Below are 20,184 nucleotides of genomic sequence, written 5' to 3'. Positions count from 1 at the left end.
TAAACTGTTTTTTTTTTTGCACGAGCGACTTCTCATAATTTATCTCCTAGCTAGACCAAGTGACTAAATTTCGAATATATGTTTCGTATATTATCTTTTTATTGTATCCGCATATTGTATTTGAACAACCCCTGAGGTATAAATTATGAAATTAAAAGTAAACCTTTTAAAGTTTGGCAACAAAACCTACAAAACTACAAGGCTGGGAAAGATAGGACACCAAAATATATTTACATAAAATGCATATTTTTTTGGTAAATTTATGAAAAACTTTAACATAAAATGTAAACGTTGGCGACAGTTTGACTACTAGTGTTTCTATGACTTTGTCGTAAGTAATAGCAAAGAATACTCTGATTCTTTGGTAACAGCAACAACAACTCTTGGACGAAAAAAGTCCCATATGGCCACTTACGTGCCCAAAACTGTTTGACGAAAATTCATCTACAGAGCTCACTTCTTGGACAATGAGCTTCATAATTGGGACAAAAATGTTTAGGATTTTAACGCTATTTTATTTTAAAAGACTTTTTACATGTTTTGTATGCATTTGTCCCAAGCTTTTCTTGAAACTATATAGACCGTATGTAGCATGTAGCAAGGTTGTGTATGCGGTAGTGTTTAAAGCAGCATTTCATAAACAACATTTGTATACCAAGGTGATCCTGGAATACAGATATTCTAGCGGCCATTTTCGATACCTTCTACTGGTACCACTAACCTAAAATTTGGACACTGTACTAACTAGACCCCAGCGGTACCGATTCTAAAATGAAAAATTTAAAATTCGAAAAAATATTAATTATGAATATTAATATTCGTCATAAAAACATATTTATAGAATTTTCTCCCGATCCAGCTTCGAATATGTTATAGCGCTAAGTGATACCTAAAATATGAAACATTATTTTCTTTAAAAAAGTGCGGGGATGGATGTTAAATATAAAAAAGTATGATCATAACTTGAATCATATAAATATTATATTTTTGTTTTTTTTTGCGAAAATATAACTTTCGCATACATCTATGTAGGTCACTAGCATGTTATCCCCATCGAAAAAAAAATTAATTTCAACTTTTTTTTATAACTGAATATTAATATTCGTCATAAAAACATATTTATAGAATTTTCTCCCGATCCAGCTTCGAATATGTTATAGCCCTACGTAATACCTAAAAAATGAAACATCATTTTCTTCAAAAAAGTGCGGGGAAGGGTTCAGAATACAAACAAGTATGAGGGTCATAACTTGAATCATATAAATAATAAATTTTCGATTTTTTTCGCGAAAATATACATTACGCATACATCTATGTAGGTCACAAGCATGTTATCCCCATCGAAAAAATAATTAATTTAATTTTTTTTTCAAATTTGAATATTAATATTCGTCATAAAAATATATTTATGGAATTTTCTTCCGATCCAGCTTTGAATATGTTATAGCGCCACGAAATACCTAAAAAATGAAATATCGTTTTCTTCAAAAAAGTGCGGGGATGGATGTTAAATATTGTGGAAAGTATTAATTACTCGAATTTCGGGTTATTTACGGTTATCCTGTCCGTACTTACGTACCTGGAAATATATCAAGAATTTTAATTTATTTGTTTCAATTAATACAAAAGATTGTTTGTTCTTGAAGCCTCTAAGATTAATTGATAGGCTCGATCGACTTGTCGCAGACAATAATGAATGTCTAAAGGAAAGGAAGATAAACCTGTTTGTTATAGAAACATCTGAAGTAGAGGTGCAAGGTCGCTTTCGCCCATTTTATGATAATCTTTGCACCTCCGTTATTTAATTTGCGATTGTGTTCATCTTTGGCATTTATAGAGTTTTAACGTTGTTGGCAAGGTCCACCAGAGAGGAGTTTTGTGCAGTTGTAATCTAAACACTTTACTCTTCCACTATTCTGCAAACTAATACGATGCAGAATTAATAGAAGAGTAAAAAGTGAGGAATAGTGAACAAACATTTAGCGATCTCCTCGTTGTCTGTTCGTTGATCATCGACGGATTCCTGTAGATTATAACTGAAAACACATAGTTATCATGGGTAGTAAACAAATTAGTCAGAGCAATTGATACAAAACCATTTAACGCCGATACTTTTAGCCTCACTAGGTATATCAATATTCTTATATTTACTGTTATAATTTTGTTATAAAAACATTTATGTGGATTAATATGTACTATTTTTGCGTTCGTGCAAATAAAATATATAAACACGAAATTCGAGTAATTAATACTCTCCACAATATTTAACATCCATCCCCCCCGAAATATTTTAAAATTTAATACTTGTATGATTCGGGTTATTACCCTCATACTTGTTTGTATTCTGAACCCTTCCCCGCACTTTTTTGAAGAAAATGATGTTTCATTTTTTAGGTATTACGTAGGGCTATAACATATTCAAAGCTGGATCGGGAGAAAATTCCATAAATATATTTTTATGACGAATATTAATATTCAGTTATAAAAAAAAGTTTAAATTAATTTTTTTTTCGATGGGGATAACATGTGAGTGACCTACATAGATGTATGCGTAAGTTATATTTTCGCCGAAATATTTTAAAATTTAATACTTGTATGATTCGGGTTATTACCCTCATACTTCTTTGTATTCTGAACCCTTCCCCGCACTTTTTTGAAGAAAATGATGTTTCATTTTTTAGGTATTACGTAGGGCTATAACATATTCAAAGCTGGATCGGGAGAAAATTCCATAAATATATTTTTATGACGAATATTAATATTCAGTTATAAAAAAAAGTTGAAATTAATTTTTTTTTCGATGGGGATAACATGTGAGTGACCTACATAGATGTATGCGTAAGTTATATTTTCGCCGAAATATTTTAAAGTTTAATACTTGTATGATTCGGGTTATTACCCTCATACTTGTTTGTATTCTGAACCCTTCCCCGCACTTTTTTGAAGAAAATGATGTTTCATTTTTTAGGTATTACGTAGGGCTATAACATATTCAAAGCTGGATCGGGAGAAAATTCCATAAATATATTTTTATGACGAATATTAATATTCAGTTATAAAAAAAAGTTAAAATTATTTTTTTTTTTTGATTGGGATAACATGTGAGTGACCTACATAGATGTATGCGTAAGTTATATTTTCGCAAAAAAAATCAAAAATATAATATTTATATGATTCAAGTTATGATCATCCTTTTTTATATTTAACATCCATCCCCGCACTTTTTTAAAGAAAATAATGTTTCATATTTTAGGTATCACTTAGCGCTATAACATATTCGAAGCTGGATCGGGAGAAAATTCTATAAATATGTTTTTATGACGAATATTAATATTCATAATTAATATTTTTTCGAATTTTACCTACATAGTGAGTGACCTACATAGATGTATGCGTAAGTTATATTTTCGCCGAAATATTTTAAAATTTAATACTTGTATGATTCGGGTTATTACCCTCATACTTCTTTGAATTCTGAACCCTTCCCCGCACTTTTTTGAAGAAAATGATGTTTCATTTTTTAGGTATTACGTAGGGCTATAACATATTCAAAGCTGGATCGGGAGAAAATTCCATAAATATATTTTTATGACGAATATTAATATTCAGTTATAAAAAAAAGTTGAAATTAATTTTTTTTTCGATGGGGATAACATGTGAGTGACCTACATAGATGTATGCGTAAGTTATATTTTCGCCGAAATATTTTAAAGTTTAATACTTGTATGATTCGGGTTATTACCCTCATACTTGTTTGTATTCTGAACCCTTCCCCGCACTTTTTTGAAGAAAATGATGTTTCATTTTTTAGGTATTACGTAGGGCTATAACATATTCAAAGCTGGATCGGGAGAAAATTCCATAAATATATTTTTATGACGAATATTAATATTCAGTTATAAAAAAAAGTTAAAATTATTTTTTTTTTGATGGGGATAACATGTGAGTGACCTACATAGATGTATGCGTAAGTTATATTTTCGCAAAAAAAATCAAAAATATAATATTTATATGATTCAAGTTATGATCATCCTTTTTTATATTTAACATCCATCCCCGCACTTTTTTAAAGAAAATAATGTTTCATATTTTAGGTATCACTTAGCGCTATAACATATTCGAAGCTGGATCGGGAGAAAATTCTATAAATATGTTTTTATGACGAATATTAATATTCATAATTAATATTTTTTCGAATTTTAAATTTTTCATTTTAGAATCGGTACCGCTGGGGTCTAGTTAGTACAGTGTCAAAATTTTAGGTTAGTGGTACCAGTAGAAGGTATCGAAAATGGCCGCTAGAACATCTGTATTCTAGGATCACCTTGGTTTTGTATAGTTGTAAATTTGCAGCTACCGACATGGCAGTACCGACGGTCTTGTATAGAATCCTCCGGTACGTTTTAAATGAGGCTGGTAAAAGAACGTTATTAGTAACTGGTTAGTCTTCAGGGGGGTTATATATAAGTTAGAAATGGGGTTGGTGGTTGGTTGATAACAGAGGGCAAGGATTCATCACTTGTACAGACATAATTGTGTATGGTATGTAGGTGTAGGCACCGTTGTGCACTTTTTTGCAGTAAATTGTCTAGATACTCGTTGTATAAATGATAAAAGCAAACTTCATTCACAAAATTACTTTTTTGTTTCAGAGGAATTTACCACAAACTTATTAGTTGCCTAGGGACAATGGTAAAGTGTTCTTATGATGAGAGCAGTATTTCCAGCACTACAAATGATAATACTTCTGAAATAATTCAAATTCCCTTACAATTACCTTCTAATGGTGATACTGTGTGTAAGTTAAACCAAACTCCAGAAGTGCAGGATGCACCAAATGGAACTGTCAGTATTGGAAATGACACTCTGAAAAGAAAGAATTCATTAAATTTAAATGGAAAATCTGTGACATATTTAAATAAACCAAAGCGGGCACGATGGGACAGTATTACAATACAAGAAGATGAGAATTCTGCTGCAAATAATGGGGAAGGTATTGTTGATAATTTAGTTGCTCAAGTTACGGAAAACAGGCCTCGCAAAATCAACTACACGTACAATGATAAGAGCAATTTGTTTATTGAAATGGACTTCCCAATGCCTGTTCGTCAACCAGTTAAGAAATGTGAATGTAAATATCGGACGCACATTTGCAAAAAACATATTGAACAATTAAAAGTTCATAACGAGAAAGTCCACAGACAACTTACCGTTCCCTTCCTTACCCAGGAACAACTGAAACAATATGTAATAAACTACAAGAATAAACTGCAGAACAACCACAGCAACTTTTTGTTTAAAGCACTTTATCAAGGAACACAAGCAAAAACTAATGGTTTGCACAATCAAAGAAATCTTAAGCTTTGTTATAGACCTTTTTCCACTAAATTTAGACAAGGAGTTCAACATAAATTTGTTTCCGGTCAAACAAACAAAACTTCAAGAGCACACATGTCATTGCATCATAAAATGTTTCACTCAAACAATAACAAGCCAAGTAATGGACAAACTGATAATCCATTTAAATATAATCACATGAATAGGAACATTAAACAAAGAATGAATGTCATTCACAGCCGCCAGTATTCAAAACCGTGTCCATCTGCCCTTCCCTCAGTGCAAAGTAATAACCTGCAGAATACACAACAACCAGATCTACCTCATAAGTTTGGTCCTACTTTAAAAGGTATTCCAACAACTGCCGTTAAATGTCGTGTAGATCCAATGCACTTATGTGAAGCAAGTAACCCACCCAATCTAAAACTGTTTTCCAATTTTTCTGAATATGCCGCTCGTTGCATGAAACATGCAGCCATGATATTATTGGCTCGTCGAATTGAGTATCTGTTTAGTGGTCCTTCAAAAGCAGCCAAACTAACTTTTCGTCCTTCAAAACACACCAGTTTAGCTGTTGTTACAAAAGGAATCAAGGAAAATGTATTATCATGGTGTTGCAAACTGAATAGCCTTGCACCCAAGAAGATTGATTTAGAGATGAAGGGTGATTTTCAAAGCTTAGAAACTGTTGGATTAATTTGTTCGGAACCATCAACTTACAGTAACTCAAACTTAGAAAACAATCCTCATTTACAGAAGGATAATTTAAGGGAACATACGAATTCCAGCACTGATTTTCCACCTAAACAAAATGAAGCATCTTCGGAATTAGGTATAACCAAGGCAGATACTTTGCCTGGAAGAACCTCTTCAAGACTTAAACGTGACTCAAAACTCCCAAACAGATATGACACAGATTATTTGGTGGATATTCCCTCAGTTAAAAAATCTAAACGTGGTCGTATGTATTTTCACTATAAAAATGAGCTCCTGTGGAGCTTTTATGACTATATGGAAACTACAGAAAGAAAAAGGTGTATAACGCTGCATACAATGTACAGGAAGTTGGTGGAAAAACAAGAGAATCTTTCAATGGAAAAGAAATCCTCTGAGACAAAGTTTTCACCAGTTGTTTCAAATGAATTGCTAGATTGCATGGTCAACTTATGTGATGTTGACTCGGTAAAACCTCATGCAATAGGTAATTATGGCTTTATGTTAATTATCATTATTCAGCAATCTATACATTTATTTCGATAACAATTTTTTTTCATACAATGTTATGATGGTGGTTCTAGTTTACTGGCATAAAATAATTCTAATCTAAAATAAGTAAATGAAACTCAAAGTATAGCTATTGTATTAGTTTAAAACATACTACTCAATTGTGTTTCAAAATAAATATAAGCTTAATAAAACAAGTTATTCATACAACTTGAGGTTTCAAGGGTAACCAGCATAAATAATGTATTGGGACCCATGAAGTAAAATGTGTTTTTTTTTTCACACAGTAAAGCTGTACTTATTATTTTGCATTTTTTTATTTTACCCAAATTATTGTTTTATTTTTTTTTAGAGGAACCAATTGTGAATACTTGTGCACACTGTGGAATGCTGTTCAATGGAATGACTGAGCTTCAAATTGAGTTTCATAAGAAACGTCACAATCCCGACAGACCGTGGCCTGTCCTTAAGTTTGCCCAGATGTCTCTTCCCAACACTAAAAAACTGTCCGGAAGAAAGTCTGTTTTAAACAGTTATAAAACTAAACAAAATAATCATCAGAAAGAAGAAGATAACGAAAAAGAAAAAAATAAACAAGTTATAGATGAAACTTTAAAACAATCTAAATTTCATAAAACACAAAAGTTTTCTTCCAGTTCTTTCCGATCATGCTACCCTCATTATAGCAACCCCTACAAACGCGCAACTGCGCGCAAATCTCGCCCAGGTTCATTTTAATACTTAAATGAAATTATGTTGTTGAAATTGCTTCAATTTTATAAAATATAATATTGCCGTTTATCATTTTTCTTGCGTGTCTTTAATTGCCTTATGGAATGTCAGCATAATAACAAATTTATCATTTTTTTCACCTATTGGGGTTTTGTTTAGATTTAAGAATAACCTACACAACTGTTGCAGTCGTTGACGTATTAGACACTTAGGAGCATTTCTTCAACGCCGTGGTTACCACAAACGAGTTGCATTAATTGACCGAATGTCGCTAGTGGGAAGCACCGAGCATTAATGCAAACAGCAGTGTGAAATAACCACACAACATACAACACATCAGGTTAAAGTGGACGGTTCACATTACGTAAATTACAATGTAAACCTGATATATAGTAGGGTGAGGAAAGATGGGACTCCTTTTTATTCTATTTTCTCGTCTAATTTAGTAGCAAACAAAGAACATACAAAGAGCCTGAAAGAGTTATAAAACTGTATCATCACGACTTTCATTGACCGTTGTTTGTTGTTTAAAATACCATCCGATTATTTGGATGTTACCTGCTAAAAGTGCCCCATCTTTCCCCGTCCTACTATATATATAAAAAAAAACTAATTTTTGAAAAAACTATTTCAAGTTAAGATACACAACATTGACAAATGTAAACGAAGAAGGAGACGTGTAATAAGTGTTGGGTCTACTCATTAATAACAATTAATACCGGTGCGCTGAATACAACATTCGTAAGTTAAATTGTAGTATACTGACACTTTAGGATACTATTGTTAAACTATGTTATTTAGGAGTGACCTACGTTATAAAATAAATGCACGCATTGTTCAGGCGACGGTCTTGATTAAACCGCGCCGCGTTATAACAGCATCTGTACAGATGTTGCGTGTTCAATTCCGACCCAGATATACTTTCACTATTGGTCCATATATATATGCATATATGGCTGAGCTGTATTAAATCATGTGGGCTTGATGTTCGATATATTATACCTTTACTTTGTAGCGGCCTGTTGTAGTATCACCACACACCATTATTTCAGGGGTTGTTAAACTATATAGGAGTTCTAAAATCTTATTTTTAAAAGAAGCGCACGCTAGAAGTTTTATGCAGCTATACCGAATCCCCAATCTTTATTCCTTCGATCGAAATAGTTATCAATGCAACAAGAAAAGCTGAATTCTATTTAAAAAGGGTTCTCGCCTGGGTCCCTTTTTTTGCAGCAGCGCGGGCCATATATGTTTCAAACTTCGGTAAATGAGAAAATCATTGTTTCGCCCTTTACGAATAAATCGCGCACGAATTTAAGTAACAAATTTAATAAAACGTTACACCGTTTGTACAGTCTAAAAATATGACCAGTGATATGTTATATACTTTTCAAGTCAACAAAAAATACTTATTTACATAGAGTCTATATACAGTGTAGGTAAATAAATGTCATTTGCAGCAATTTTTGCTACAAATTATACACCAGGAGTAAAACAATATCTATTATCATAATCTGTTTTGTTCAATATAGAATTGTTTGACTTCTTCAATTTTCCGACACCACTTTATTGCGTTTCCTTTTCTATCGATTAGGTGGTATGTTCTTCCTGGCTAAATTCAAAGCAGAGTTTTCAGTAAAAATACATACATCCTTATGAGAATGATTGTGTTACAGCGAGTTATTATACTTTCATCCATTCTTCACGTCATTCATACGTCATTTAGTTACGCTGCATGCATCATCCTTACTCGTATCCATTTTATGCTTATCGTCATGGTTACCCAGTCACGTGGGCAGTTCTTTGTTATGAACCACGTTGTGTTATCAGTAATGTCTGGATATTAGGAAACCGTATTTGACAGTATTGCGTTATAGCCACGTACTAGCCATAAGCTGAAGCAATTAAGTAGTTTTTATGTGCAGTATTAGTGATGTACTAATTAAGTTTACCTCTTTATATAAAAGTGATTATTGTGATGCTATTTACAGTGATTTAAGTTAAAGTACATTGCTTGTTTGGACATTGTGTAATCATTATTGTGGATTTCATTCCGCCTGATCGCCTAACAAGTTGGTACGTGTACTATTATTCATTGGTTACCTCAAACGTGTTAATTAAGCCTAATTTGGTGCTAATGTTGTTTTCCTATGTGAACTGTTTATATACCGTACTACCTTATTAGTTTCACCTCTTCTGTTAAGTGATATTCATTCATTTCATTCATTTAACAGAGAACCGTCGCTTTGCAATTCGTGTGTTTATTGGGAGAACCGGAAGAAGGCATTGTGAGGCGTCGCGTTCGCTTAAGTGCGGAAATCCTAGTGACCTAGTGTAGGGTCGGTGCATATCAGGCTGCGTGGTTTGCACATAGCAAATCCCGACTGCTACATGAAAGTTCTCAACTTTGTTGCTGTTGAGAAGAAAATTCTCAAATTGGGTTCTTCGTGCGCCAAGACCCATTTGTAGTTGAGAAGAAAGTTCACAACCGTGAGTGCTTCGTGCGCCAAGCCTCATTTGGTTGTTAAGAAGAAAGAAGATAGTTTTTCAACTTTGAGTGCTTCGTGCGCCAAGCCTCAATTTGTTGTTGAAAAACTAGAGTGGACATGATGATTACAAAAACAATGTTAGATGATATGGTGTTCGACTTGTACGATCTGTATAAAGAAGCAGATGCGTTGATGTCAGAGTCGAAAAATGTGGAGAAGTTAACTCAAGGTCCATTCTTGAGAGATGGAGACGTCGAGGGGCTACAGAGGACAGCTCAAGACATGGAAGAGTGTCTAATTACGTTGTCGCATATGGGTTATTTGTCGGAGATAAATAACTTCGAGCATTTGGTAAGCATAGTCAAGCGTTTACCTCCACAGATACAAAACAAGTGGAGTCGAATCGCCGGTGATCGTGAACTGAGGGGAGAGCAACCCCAGTTTCAACATCTGGTGGAGTTGGTTAAGTTTGAAGCAACGATGGAGAGTACGATGTTCTGTCGAACGTTGGGTACGAAGAAACAAGGGTGGCAAAGGAGCAACGTGAAGCCGCCGCAGAGAGATTCTAGAGTGTCAACACATGTGTCGTCGGTATCTGCAGTGGAAAGGCCGATGCAACCGCCGAGATACGGTAACGTTAATCAATATACATGTCTGTTGTGTGAAGGACAGCATAGAATTAACAACTGCAAACTGTTTGCGAACAAGTCAGTTGATGAGCGACTAAATATTGTACGGAAAGAAGGTCTTTGTTTTTCTTGCCTACAGAAAAGTTGCCGAGGAAGATGCAACATGGCAAGACCGTGCAACGTGTCGAATTGTACGAAACGTCATCACACACTACTACACATTTATCAGAAGGAGAGGAGACCTACTACAGGGTTTCAACCAAATCAAAGAGAGGAGTTCAAGCCGCAGCAGAAGGAGAGGCCGGTAGTAACTTCAACGTCATTTGCAGCGAAGACAGAAGTTGATAAGAAGGTTGGTCAACAGGTCTACATGAATATAGTCCCTGTTAAAGTTACTGGCAATAATGGTCAGGAGATTGAAACTTATGCATTTTTGGATTCTGGTTCTAATGCAACTATGTGCACTCAGAAGTTAGTGGATACATTGGGTGTAAAAGGGGACAAGATTAAGTTTACACTTTCAACTGTGCAAGGGGAAACCCAAAATAATAATGGTTCTCGTATAAGTTTGTCAGTTAGAGCTCTGGATGGAAGAGAAGCCATAAGCCTACAAGAAGTCATTGTTATCGATGATCTACCAGTTACCCCGAACAAGTGCGAGAGGGATTGGCATCATCTACGGGAAATTAAGTTCGTTAAGCCAGCGGTGGAAGAAGTTCTGCTACTAATCGGAGCAAATGTACCAGAAGTGTTCGTGGATGAACAATGGATACATGGGGAGGACGGAGAGCCAAGTGCAGTCAGGTCAGTTCTTGGTTGGTCGTTGTTTGGAAATGCTTCTACTCACCCTGACAAGGAGAGGATGTGGCATATTAGCGTGAATCGTGTGTCTCTGTGTAAAGATGCTTTACATGAGCAAGTGAAGAAGATGTGGGAGACAGAGTTTAAGAATTCAGGTCTCGACTCTGGTGTTGGTTTATCAAAAGAAGACAAATACGCATTGAAGATGCTGGATGAGTCAGCGAAGTTCAAAGATGGTCATTATCAATTAAGTTTACCATGGTGTGTGGGATCGCCAAGTTTACCTAATAATCGTCAACAGGCAGTGCAAAGGTTGAGTTACTTGCAACGTCGATTGAGGAACGACAGCAATCTGAGAGAGAAGTATTCACAGACGATGAACGGGTATGTGAAGAGTGGTTATGCTCAGCAAATTACAGAGGAAGAAGATGACGCGAAAGGATCGTGGTATCTACCTCATCATCCAGTTCTGCATCCGCAGAAGCCAGGGAAAGTCAGAGTGGTGTTCGATTGTGCAGCAAAGTATAGAGGTACGTCGTTGAATGATCAATTGCTGCAGGGACCGGATCTAATGAACAGCTTAGTTGGTGTTCTGTTACGTTTTCGTCAGGAACCAGTCGCGTTGGTTGCTGATGTGGAAGCCATGTTTCATCAAGTTAAGGTGAAGTCGGAAGACACGGATTACTTGAGATTCATTTGGTGGCCTGGAGGGGATATGTCTAAGGAGCCAGTGGATCACAAAATGTTGGTGCATCTATTTGGAGCAACCTCATCTCCATGTTGTGCTAATTACTGTTTAAGAAGAACAGCAGATGACAATGCTGTAGACTTCGACGAAGAAACTGTATCTACAGTTCATCGCAATTTTTATGTGGACGATTGTTTAAAGTCCATGCCAACAGTCAGTCAAGCAAAGAGGTTGGTCAATCAACTACGAGAGTTACTGAAGCGTGGAGGATTTACGCTGAAGAAGTGGTTGAGCAACAAAGAAGAAGTTTTGGATTCTGTTCCGGAGGAACATACTGTGAAGAAGTTCTCAGAAACAAGTCATTTGGAACGTGTACTTGGAGTCAGTTGGGATCACACTACGGATGTGTTTCAGTTCGATGTATCAGTGAAGAAGAAGCCGATTACAAGAAGAGGAATTCTGTCGGTTGTGAGTTCACTGTTTGATCCACTTGGATTTGTGGCGCCAGTGGTTTTGTATGCTCGTATGATATTGCAGGAACTATGTAAGCAGAAGCTCGGCTGGGACGAAGAAATTCCAGAGGATTTGGCAACGAGGTGGCAACAGTGGATCACAGAGTTACCTGGACTTGCCTCTCTTCGGATCGAAAGATGTTTGAAGCTGAATTATTGTTCGAAAATTGTTGGATATGATCTACATCATTTTTCTGATGCCTCATCAAAAGGCTATGGGACTGTTTCCTATGTGAGGATCACGGATAAAGAAGGAAAGGTTTGGTGTCGACTCTTGTATGCAAAGGCAAGGCTCGCTCCATTGAAGTCTGTTTCTATACCAAGGTTAGAATTAACAGCAGCGACACTAGCTGTGAAGATGGATCAAGTGCTCAAAAAGGAGTTGGATTTTGAAGTCCGGAAGTCAGTTTTCTGGACGGACTCTACAGCAGTGTTACGAAGTATTAATAACTCAACAAAACGTTTTCCAGTTTTTGTTGCAAACAGGTTAGCGAAGATTGAAGAAGGATCAAGTACATCTCAATGGAAGTATGTACCTACTACACTCAATCCTGCTGATGATGCGTCACGGGGATTGAGAGTGTCAGCGATCATCAGGAGTGAGAGATGGTTTGTTGGACCACAGTTTTTATCCCAGGAAGAGGAGAGCTGGCCAAAACCGGAGTGGAATTCCAGTGATCTACCTGAGGATTTTGTATGCAAAGAAGCAAAGATTGCAGCTGTTCAAGTCAAGAAGACAGGACAGGATTTTTGGAGCAATTTCTTTCTTCGGTATTCGTCATGGAAGAGACTGAAGAAAGCTGTAGCGTGGCTGCGGAGATTCCAGATGTTCGTGCGAGACAGGAACAAAGTGGCTACTACACCGCTCAGTGTTACAGAGATGGAAGAAGCAGAAAAAGCCATAATCAAACATGTACAATTATCAGAGTTTGAAGATATCATCGCGGATGAGTCGCAGAGAAAGGATTCAAAAGGAAGTCTGAGAAAGTTGAATCCAGTTTTGATTGATGGTGTTCTACGTGTTGGGGGTCGTCTGCATCGATCTTCAGTGAGTTATAATTTAAAGCATCCAGTGATATTGCCGAACAAGCATCATGTGACAGATTTGATAATCAAGGATCATCACGGCACAGTTCAGCATTCTGGCATGAGTTTTACCTGGACGTCTCTACGACAGAAGTATTGGATCATAAGAGGAGGAGGTGCAGTGAGACGAGTGTTGGGACAATGTATTTTCTGTCGTCGTCGTAATTCAAAGGTTGGACAACAAATGATGGCGAATCTACCAATTGAGAGAATTTCAGCAAATGAACCAGTGTTTTCTTATGTTGGTGTGGATTATTTCGGTCCACTGATGGTTAAGCAAGGACGAAGCGAAGTCAAGAGATACGGGTGCATCTTTACCTGTTTAGCAGTGCGTGCTGTTCATATCGAAATAGCACATTCTCTTTCTACAGATTCATTTATCGACGCTCTAAGAAGATTTATTGGTCGACGAGGAAAGCCAAAGAAGATTTTCAGCGACAATGGTACAAATTTCGTGGGTGCCAATCGAGTACTGAAAGAATCATTGAAGCAGCTGGATCAATCTCAAATCAATGAGTATTTGAGACAGAAGGACATCGAGTGGTCATTCAATCCACCTACAGCGAGTCATTTTGGAGGAGTTTGGGAGCGAATGATTCGATCAGTGAGAAGAATACTCAGCTCATTCATGTTGGGTCAAACAACTACAGACGAAACACTTTCAACTGTAATGGTCGAGATAGAAGCAATTCTCAATTCGAGGCCATTAACACCGATTACAATGGATCCAGAGGGTGAGGAGCCATTGACACCAAATCACTTGCTATTGACAAGGCATTGTGATATAGCACCACCTGGTGTTTTCGACAAAAAGGACAACTACATTAAACGTCATTGGCGTCAAGTGCAATACTTGGCTGACCAGTTTTGGACACGTTGGGTTAAAGAATATCTGCCGACATTGCAGATACGTCAAAAATGGACAAATACGAAACGAAATTTCGAGAACGATGATATTGTTCTACTAGTGGACAATTTGCTACCGAGGGGAAGATGGTCGATGGGTCGAGTGATCGAGACGTTCCCAGATAAGAGTGGTCTGGTTCGAAGTGCGATGGTGAAAACCAGTCATGGGACATTTAAACGGCCGATTGCCAAACTATGTTTGATTCAAGAGGCGGTACGAGAGGTCGGAGATGATGAACATTGATCTTTCTGTATAAACCTCGCTGTTTGTTGTTGTTAGATGTGCGTTCGCACATCGTGGGGGGGAATGTTACAGCGAGTTATTATACTTTCATCCATTCTTCACGTCATTCATACGTCATTTAGTTACGCTGCATGCATCATCCTTACTCGTATCCATTTTATGCTTATCGTCATGGTTACCCAGTCACGTGGGCAGTTCTTTGTTATGAACCACGTTGTGTTATCAGTAATGTCTGGATATTAGGAAACCGTATTTGACAGTATTGCGTTATAGCCACGTACTAGCCATAAGCTGAAGCAATTAAGTAGTTTTTATGTGCAGTATTAGTGATGTACTAATTAAGTTTACCTCTTTATATAAAAGTGATTATTGTGATGCTATTTACAGTGATTTAAGTTAAAGTACATTGCTTGTTTGGACATTGTGTAATCATTATTGTGGATTTCATTCCGCCTGATCGCCTAACAAGTTGGTACGTGTACTATTATTCATTGGTTACCTCAAACGTGTTAATTAAGCCTAATTTGGTGCTAATGTTGTTTTCCTATGTGAACTGTTTATATACCGTACTACCTTATTAGTTTCACCTCTTCTGTTAAGTGATATTCATTCATTTCATTCATTTAACAGAGAACCGTCGCTTTGCAATTCGTGTGTTTATTGGGAGAACCGGAAGAAGGCATTGTGAGGCGTCGCGTTCGCTTAAGTGCGGAAATCCTAGTGACCTAGTGTAGGGTCGGTGCATATCAGGCTGCGTGGTTTGCACATAGCAAATCCCGACTGCTACAGATTGATTGTTACGTGTATGAATGGATGAGGACCTATTTATCTTCGCGTGGCGGGGCAACAACAATCGTTATAACACGGGTGTTATGTTTATTTTTTAATCCACAACTAATAATTTAAAACTTGGACAACCAATTATGGACCAATGGGTTGAAAAAACCGTTTAAATGGTCTTGCCCAAGGATACATACGCGAACATAGATAGCAGACGAGTTCAGCCTCTTAATGGCGGACAACTATAGTCCTTAACAAAATTAAACAAGCTTAGGCTTGAAGTAATTAAATGGACAATGCGCATTCTTCCAAATTAGTTAAGTAATATATATAACTTGTAAAAATCCTCACCACATGAACAAGGAATACTTTGAACGTTTTGACCTCTGTCATCAACTCCTTTGACCTGAAATTTGTTAAATCGGAACTTTATGATACAGTTTCTGATTGACCAAACCAAAAACACAAAAAAAAAACAAAATTATCCGGATTTAAACTTAGTACCCAATTTTATAAATTACAGCGCAACCAGACTATAAGATAGTCCTACAATGCATTCAGTCACAAACCATTTAAATTAATGAGTTAAATGAATCGTGTTATATAATGTAATAAAAACTAACCAGGGTATTTCTCCTTTGATCTCCATGGTTGACGAATCAATATATATAATACGTGGACCTTCTAACAGAAGAAAGTGTCGATATTTAAGCGAGAGACCTCTCTTCTTTTCTAGTTCCCCGATTTTTAAAATCAAGCGCCCATTAGCAAATTTATTCCTGGTGAAACATTGATTGTGCTTAGGTTGGTGTTACGTTCAAGCCATTGTTAAAATACATGTTCTACCCTTCACACTATCTTAATTTAATGAGATCGCTTGTTTATCCAGTAACCTGACTTTAAACATAGCTATGCAGATTATAGACACCTCATCAGCAGTAATTAACTGCTGGGTTGAAAACTGCACGTATCCGTAATGGGAGCAACGTGCTTTGAACCTAAGAGCCATCGGGTTACGGGACGATCTCTTTAACCACTGTATAGTGTTTTGATTTTTAAGTTAAAGTGTATATCATATTACCAACCATGGTGTTTCCGCTTGTTTCGACAATCTTCTCTCTTTTTCCTCTTCGGATAAATTTAAACTAAGTCCGTACCCTTCGTTGTCCTCTGGATCACTACATTGTAATCTAACCAACATAGGTTAACGCGTATACATAGTTGTTGCATCGTGTAATACTACATTACATTTTGGTTTAGTATTTACCTCAGTTGTTTGTCCATACCCTGGCTTACTCTTCGCATGGTTCCACCCTTCGAAGGAGACAATCTATCCTCTGCAGTCTTGAAAGTCTTTTTTAATATAAGAATATAAACAATTGTGTTCTACAAGCCTCTTGCTATATTGCGGCGCATTAAATCACTAAAAATAAGAACCCACCTCACTTCCAAGCCGATCTTTCCCCAACACAGAGCTTGGTCTGTGCATCATAGGTGGAGTCTCTTTGTGCAAATTCTGCCAGTTGATGCCTCGGAAAAATGGGTGAGCCTTCAGTCGATCGAACCCACCTTGTCGTGCGGATCCCAGCCTGTCATCTGGATCCACCACCTACAGCAATTATTGTATGTAATATTTGGTCCGATACTTACACATTTAGATGCGACTACTTTATATTGTCGGAAGTCGCTATGATACTGTAACATTTTAGCTTACCAGCAGTTTGCCAATTAAGTCCTGCGCGTCTTCATTCATTGTAGGTGGGCATTTAAAATCGCGACTCACGATTTTTTGGAACACGAAGTATTCGCTGTCATCATGGAAAGGGGTTTTCCCGGTTAACATCTGGTACACAATACAACCCAAAGCCCATAGGTCCGAACTGGCAAAATAAAAATCAATAAAAAAATAAAATTATTGCTATTTTATCATATATAGTACTGTGGGGTAAGATGCGATATACCCTTAGTACATAATATTCAAATATCCTGATTGTGTTTAAAACAATTACCAACGGTTTGTCGGAGTGATGAGAATGTGGTTTTATAATACTTTGAATGTTTTTTGTTTACTATCAAATTGGATTGGAAAATAGAATGAAACAGTGGCCCATCTTCCCCCCACCGTACCATATAAAACCAAGTAAAAACGACATTGTGCGTTATCGGGTGTCGACATGAATTCATTATTACGTTTGTATGAGTATAACCTGTTTCACACAAGACTGATTACCTGGCACAAGAACGCTTAGTAGTCAATAATTCTGGTGGTACGTACTCGGCAGTTCCCACGAAAGAAGTTGTCCGTTCTATAACAACATGCCTAATTTGATTTACAAACCACTTACAATAGTGTAATATCGCAATAACACAAATACAGATTTTAAAATTTAAACAAAAACTCGTTGCTGAAAAAACATACTGAAATATAATTTAGGTTCATAATTAAACATCTAAAATTCTAAAGCTTAACTTAACGTGTTGACCGACTTGTTATTAATATTCGTCAAAAATTACCTGAATTTGTTCTGTTTTCAGGTGGTAACTTCGCTGTCCCAAAATCAGTAATTTGAATATGCATGTCGTCAGTTAGTAAAATGTTTTCTGGTTTTAGATCCCTAAACAATAGAATGAACATAATATTATCTTGAAGTAAAAAGCATAGTTTGTACACACAACATTTGTGGTTTTACATCAAACACATTATATTTATATCAAACACAGTTTAGAAACCAGCACTTACCTGTGAATAATGTGCATACCATAAAGGTATTCCAAGGCCAACACTATTTCAGCAGAATAGAACTTCGCACACTCAAGAGGTAGGTAAGTATTTGCTTCTATGTAAGATAGCAATTCACCATTTTTAGCATAACTTAGCACAAAATCTGTTTTGTTAGTCGTTAAGGATAAAAGATGTTTTGCAGCTTTAAATTAGAAGGATCGAAACGTTCTATAAAAATGATGTACGTACAAACTTTTCTCAGAATTGGAGTGAACCCTGAATAAGGTCTCAAACATTATATAAAAAAACATTTTTTATAACATAAAAAAACAATAAGTTATTTTCGCATATTTAATATCCGTGTTCCATATATATACCTGATGCTGTTGGCTAAAATCAAACCATAATAGGTGGGTAGAGTAAAATGTAAAAATGATTAAAAATCTATTTATTTTTACTGGCCCCCATTTGGTGATAAACCGCCCAAAATGTTTTTTGTTGATAAACCGCCGAAACAGACTTATTTAAGAGTAATGAAGATCGCCAAAGCCGATTATTGCTGTTTTAACCATTAAAAATCGATGCTAAATAAAAAGAGTTGATATTCTAATGGGTGACAAGTTCGTAATTTTGAATGCTTGCTGAATTAGGTCAAAACTGCGAAATTTAGTTCGTGAGTTTGAGTCATCAAGCGAGCATCATATAGTTTAATAAAAATGTTTGCTGAAAAATTTCGTTCACAGTGATTTTTTCCGATGAAATTAGTTTTAGTTTTGTCAGAACATGAGAAAGGTAGGGTCATATTAAAACATGTTTAAATCAATTTTATTTGGTAAAGAAGTTATAGCACAGCCAGTTAAATTTAGGTTGGTTACTACAAGTTGCAGAATACCGATTATAAAATCTTTCAATACTTGTCCCATCTTACCCCTAAATAAAAAAAACTAAATAATGTGTGTTTAATATATATTTTTCAGTTCTTCTTAACTAATAAAGGTATTCATTGAACCACCTAAAACCGTTATACGTTTTGATTTTTTAAGTATTGGGCAATATGCGCTTAAGTGTCCTAGCTTACCCCTAATCTTTGGAACATAAAACTAATTTAGATAAATCTTAATTAAAATACACTGTTGGTTCTACATTAAATATAAATTTGTTTTGTGAAAAAGGATACATAATCTCTTTTCGTCCTCAAATGTATAATGTAATTTCACGAAAAAGGGATGTTCAAGACGACTTATCACGTGTTGTTCCTTTTTCACTTGACTCAATTTATCTTCTTGTGATAGTTTCTCTTGATCCAAAATTTTAACTGAGAAAATATTCTAATAGCAATTTGCATTTATACTGATAGATATTTGCACACAATAGTTAACCCACTTGCGTAGTATTTGCCAGAAGACACGTCTTGCGCCAGAACCACCTGAAACAAGTGTTTATTTTACTAGAATATGAGAAAACTAAATCAAATCACACTGGTGTAAGTCAAGTGACGCAACTTTTGTTACAAAAACAGACTCCCGCAAACTTACCGTGGACTCTTCGTCTTCGCCAAGCAACTTGGCAACCATAAAATCGTCCGGTCCTTTTTTATTCGGAACAGAAGTAAACTTTTCCATATCTCAGCGTTATCGTTACACGCACCAGTTGTCCTTTTTACACTATAACCAAGAACCAATTTTATTAAAAGACTATATATATTTTAACAGGTACTGACTGTAACCTTGACTGGTGTATTTGTTAGTGTATGTATAAACGGTTGAACTTTAAAGTTCTGCCTTAGCTCTACACTTTACAGTCTCACAACATAACAGCTGATCTCCCTAATGTCCAGTATTCACGGCTTGCTCAAACTAAACAACTACTCATCGTAGAATAACAAAACCACATGTTCGGTTGTGTCACTTATACAAAGCATTTCCACACGGTTCAACCGCAAAACGTGAAACATTATAACTCGCTGCATATACATACTGTCCATATGCGTTGTACATATTAACACAAATCAAACCACCTAATTATAAAGATGCT

General features: G+C 36.0%; 3 protein-coding genes across 5 annotated transcripts; 2 read left to right on the top strand and 1 right to left on the bottom strand.

The window, feature by feature from the left end:
- Positions 1-4,322: 4,322 nt before the first annotated feature.
- On the top strand, positions 4,323-7,367 carry LOC149729587 (uncharacterized). The gene is made up of 2 exons (XM_089885715.1): positions 4,323-6,538; positions 6,914-7,367. The coding sequence occupies exons 1-2, from the start codon at positions 4,690-4,692 to the stop codon at positions 7,297-7,299; spliced, it is 2,235 nt and encodes a 744-aa protein (XP_089741841.1). The 5' UTR covers positions 4,323-4,689; the 3' UTR covers positions 7,300-7,367.
- A 1,052-nt stretch (positions 7,368-8,419) lies between these two features.
- Positions 8,420-20,182, bottom strand: LOC149729585 (3-phosphoinositide-dependent protein kinase 1-like). The gene is made up of 13 exons (XM_089885727.1): positions 19,686-20,182; positions 19,534-19,576; positions 19,328-19,465; positions 18,169-18,313; positions 17,943-18,043; positions 17,659-17,734; positions 17,143-17,308; positions 16,870-17,037; positions 16,696-16,781; positions 16,514-16,618; positions 16,052-16,207; positions 15,780-15,834; positions 8,420-8,905 (listed from the first exon to the last, which is right to left on the bottom strand). Exons 1-13 carry the CDS (start codon positions 19,770-19,772, stop codon positions 8,801-8,803), a joined length of 1,431 nt encoding a protein of 476 aa, XP_089741853.1. The 5' UTR covers positions 19,773-20,182; the 3' UTR covers positions 8,420-8,800.
- On the top strand, positions 8,959-15,354 carry LOC149729586 (uncharacterized). 3 transcript variants are annotated; one of them, XR_016385758.1, is made up of 3 exons: positions 8,959-9,369; positions 9,528-15,120; positions 15,279-15,354. XR_016385758.1 is itself a non-coding variant. In XM_089885701.1 (2 exons), exon 2 carries the CDS (start codon positions 9,900-9,902, stop codon positions 14,646-14,648), a length of 4,749 nt encoding a protein of 1,582 aa, XP_089741827.1. In that variant the 5' UTR covers positions 8,959-9,369; positions 9,528-9,899; the 3' UTR covers positions 14,649-15,354. The 3 variants fall into 3 exon arrangements, 2 of the variants coding, with proteins under 2 accessions (XP_089741827.1, XP_089741828.1); XM_089885701.1 differs by having other exon boundaries at positions 9,528-15,354; XM_089885702.1 differs by lacking the exon at positions 8,959-9,369 and having other exon boundaries at positions 10,114-10,413; positions 10,551-15,354.
- Positions 20,183-20,184: the final 2 nt, after the last annotated feature.

This window comes from Ciona robusta, chromosome 10 (assembly GCF_009617815.1).
Source record: "Ciona robusta chromosome 10, ASM961781v2".
In the NCBI taxonomy this organism is placed as follows: domain Eukaryota; kingdom Metazoa; phylum Chordata; class Ascidiacea; order Phlebobranchia; family Cionidae; genus Ciona; species Ciona robusta.
Note: the sequence above shows the minus strand (reverse complement) of the source record. Positions and strands in the feature narration are given on the sequence as shown.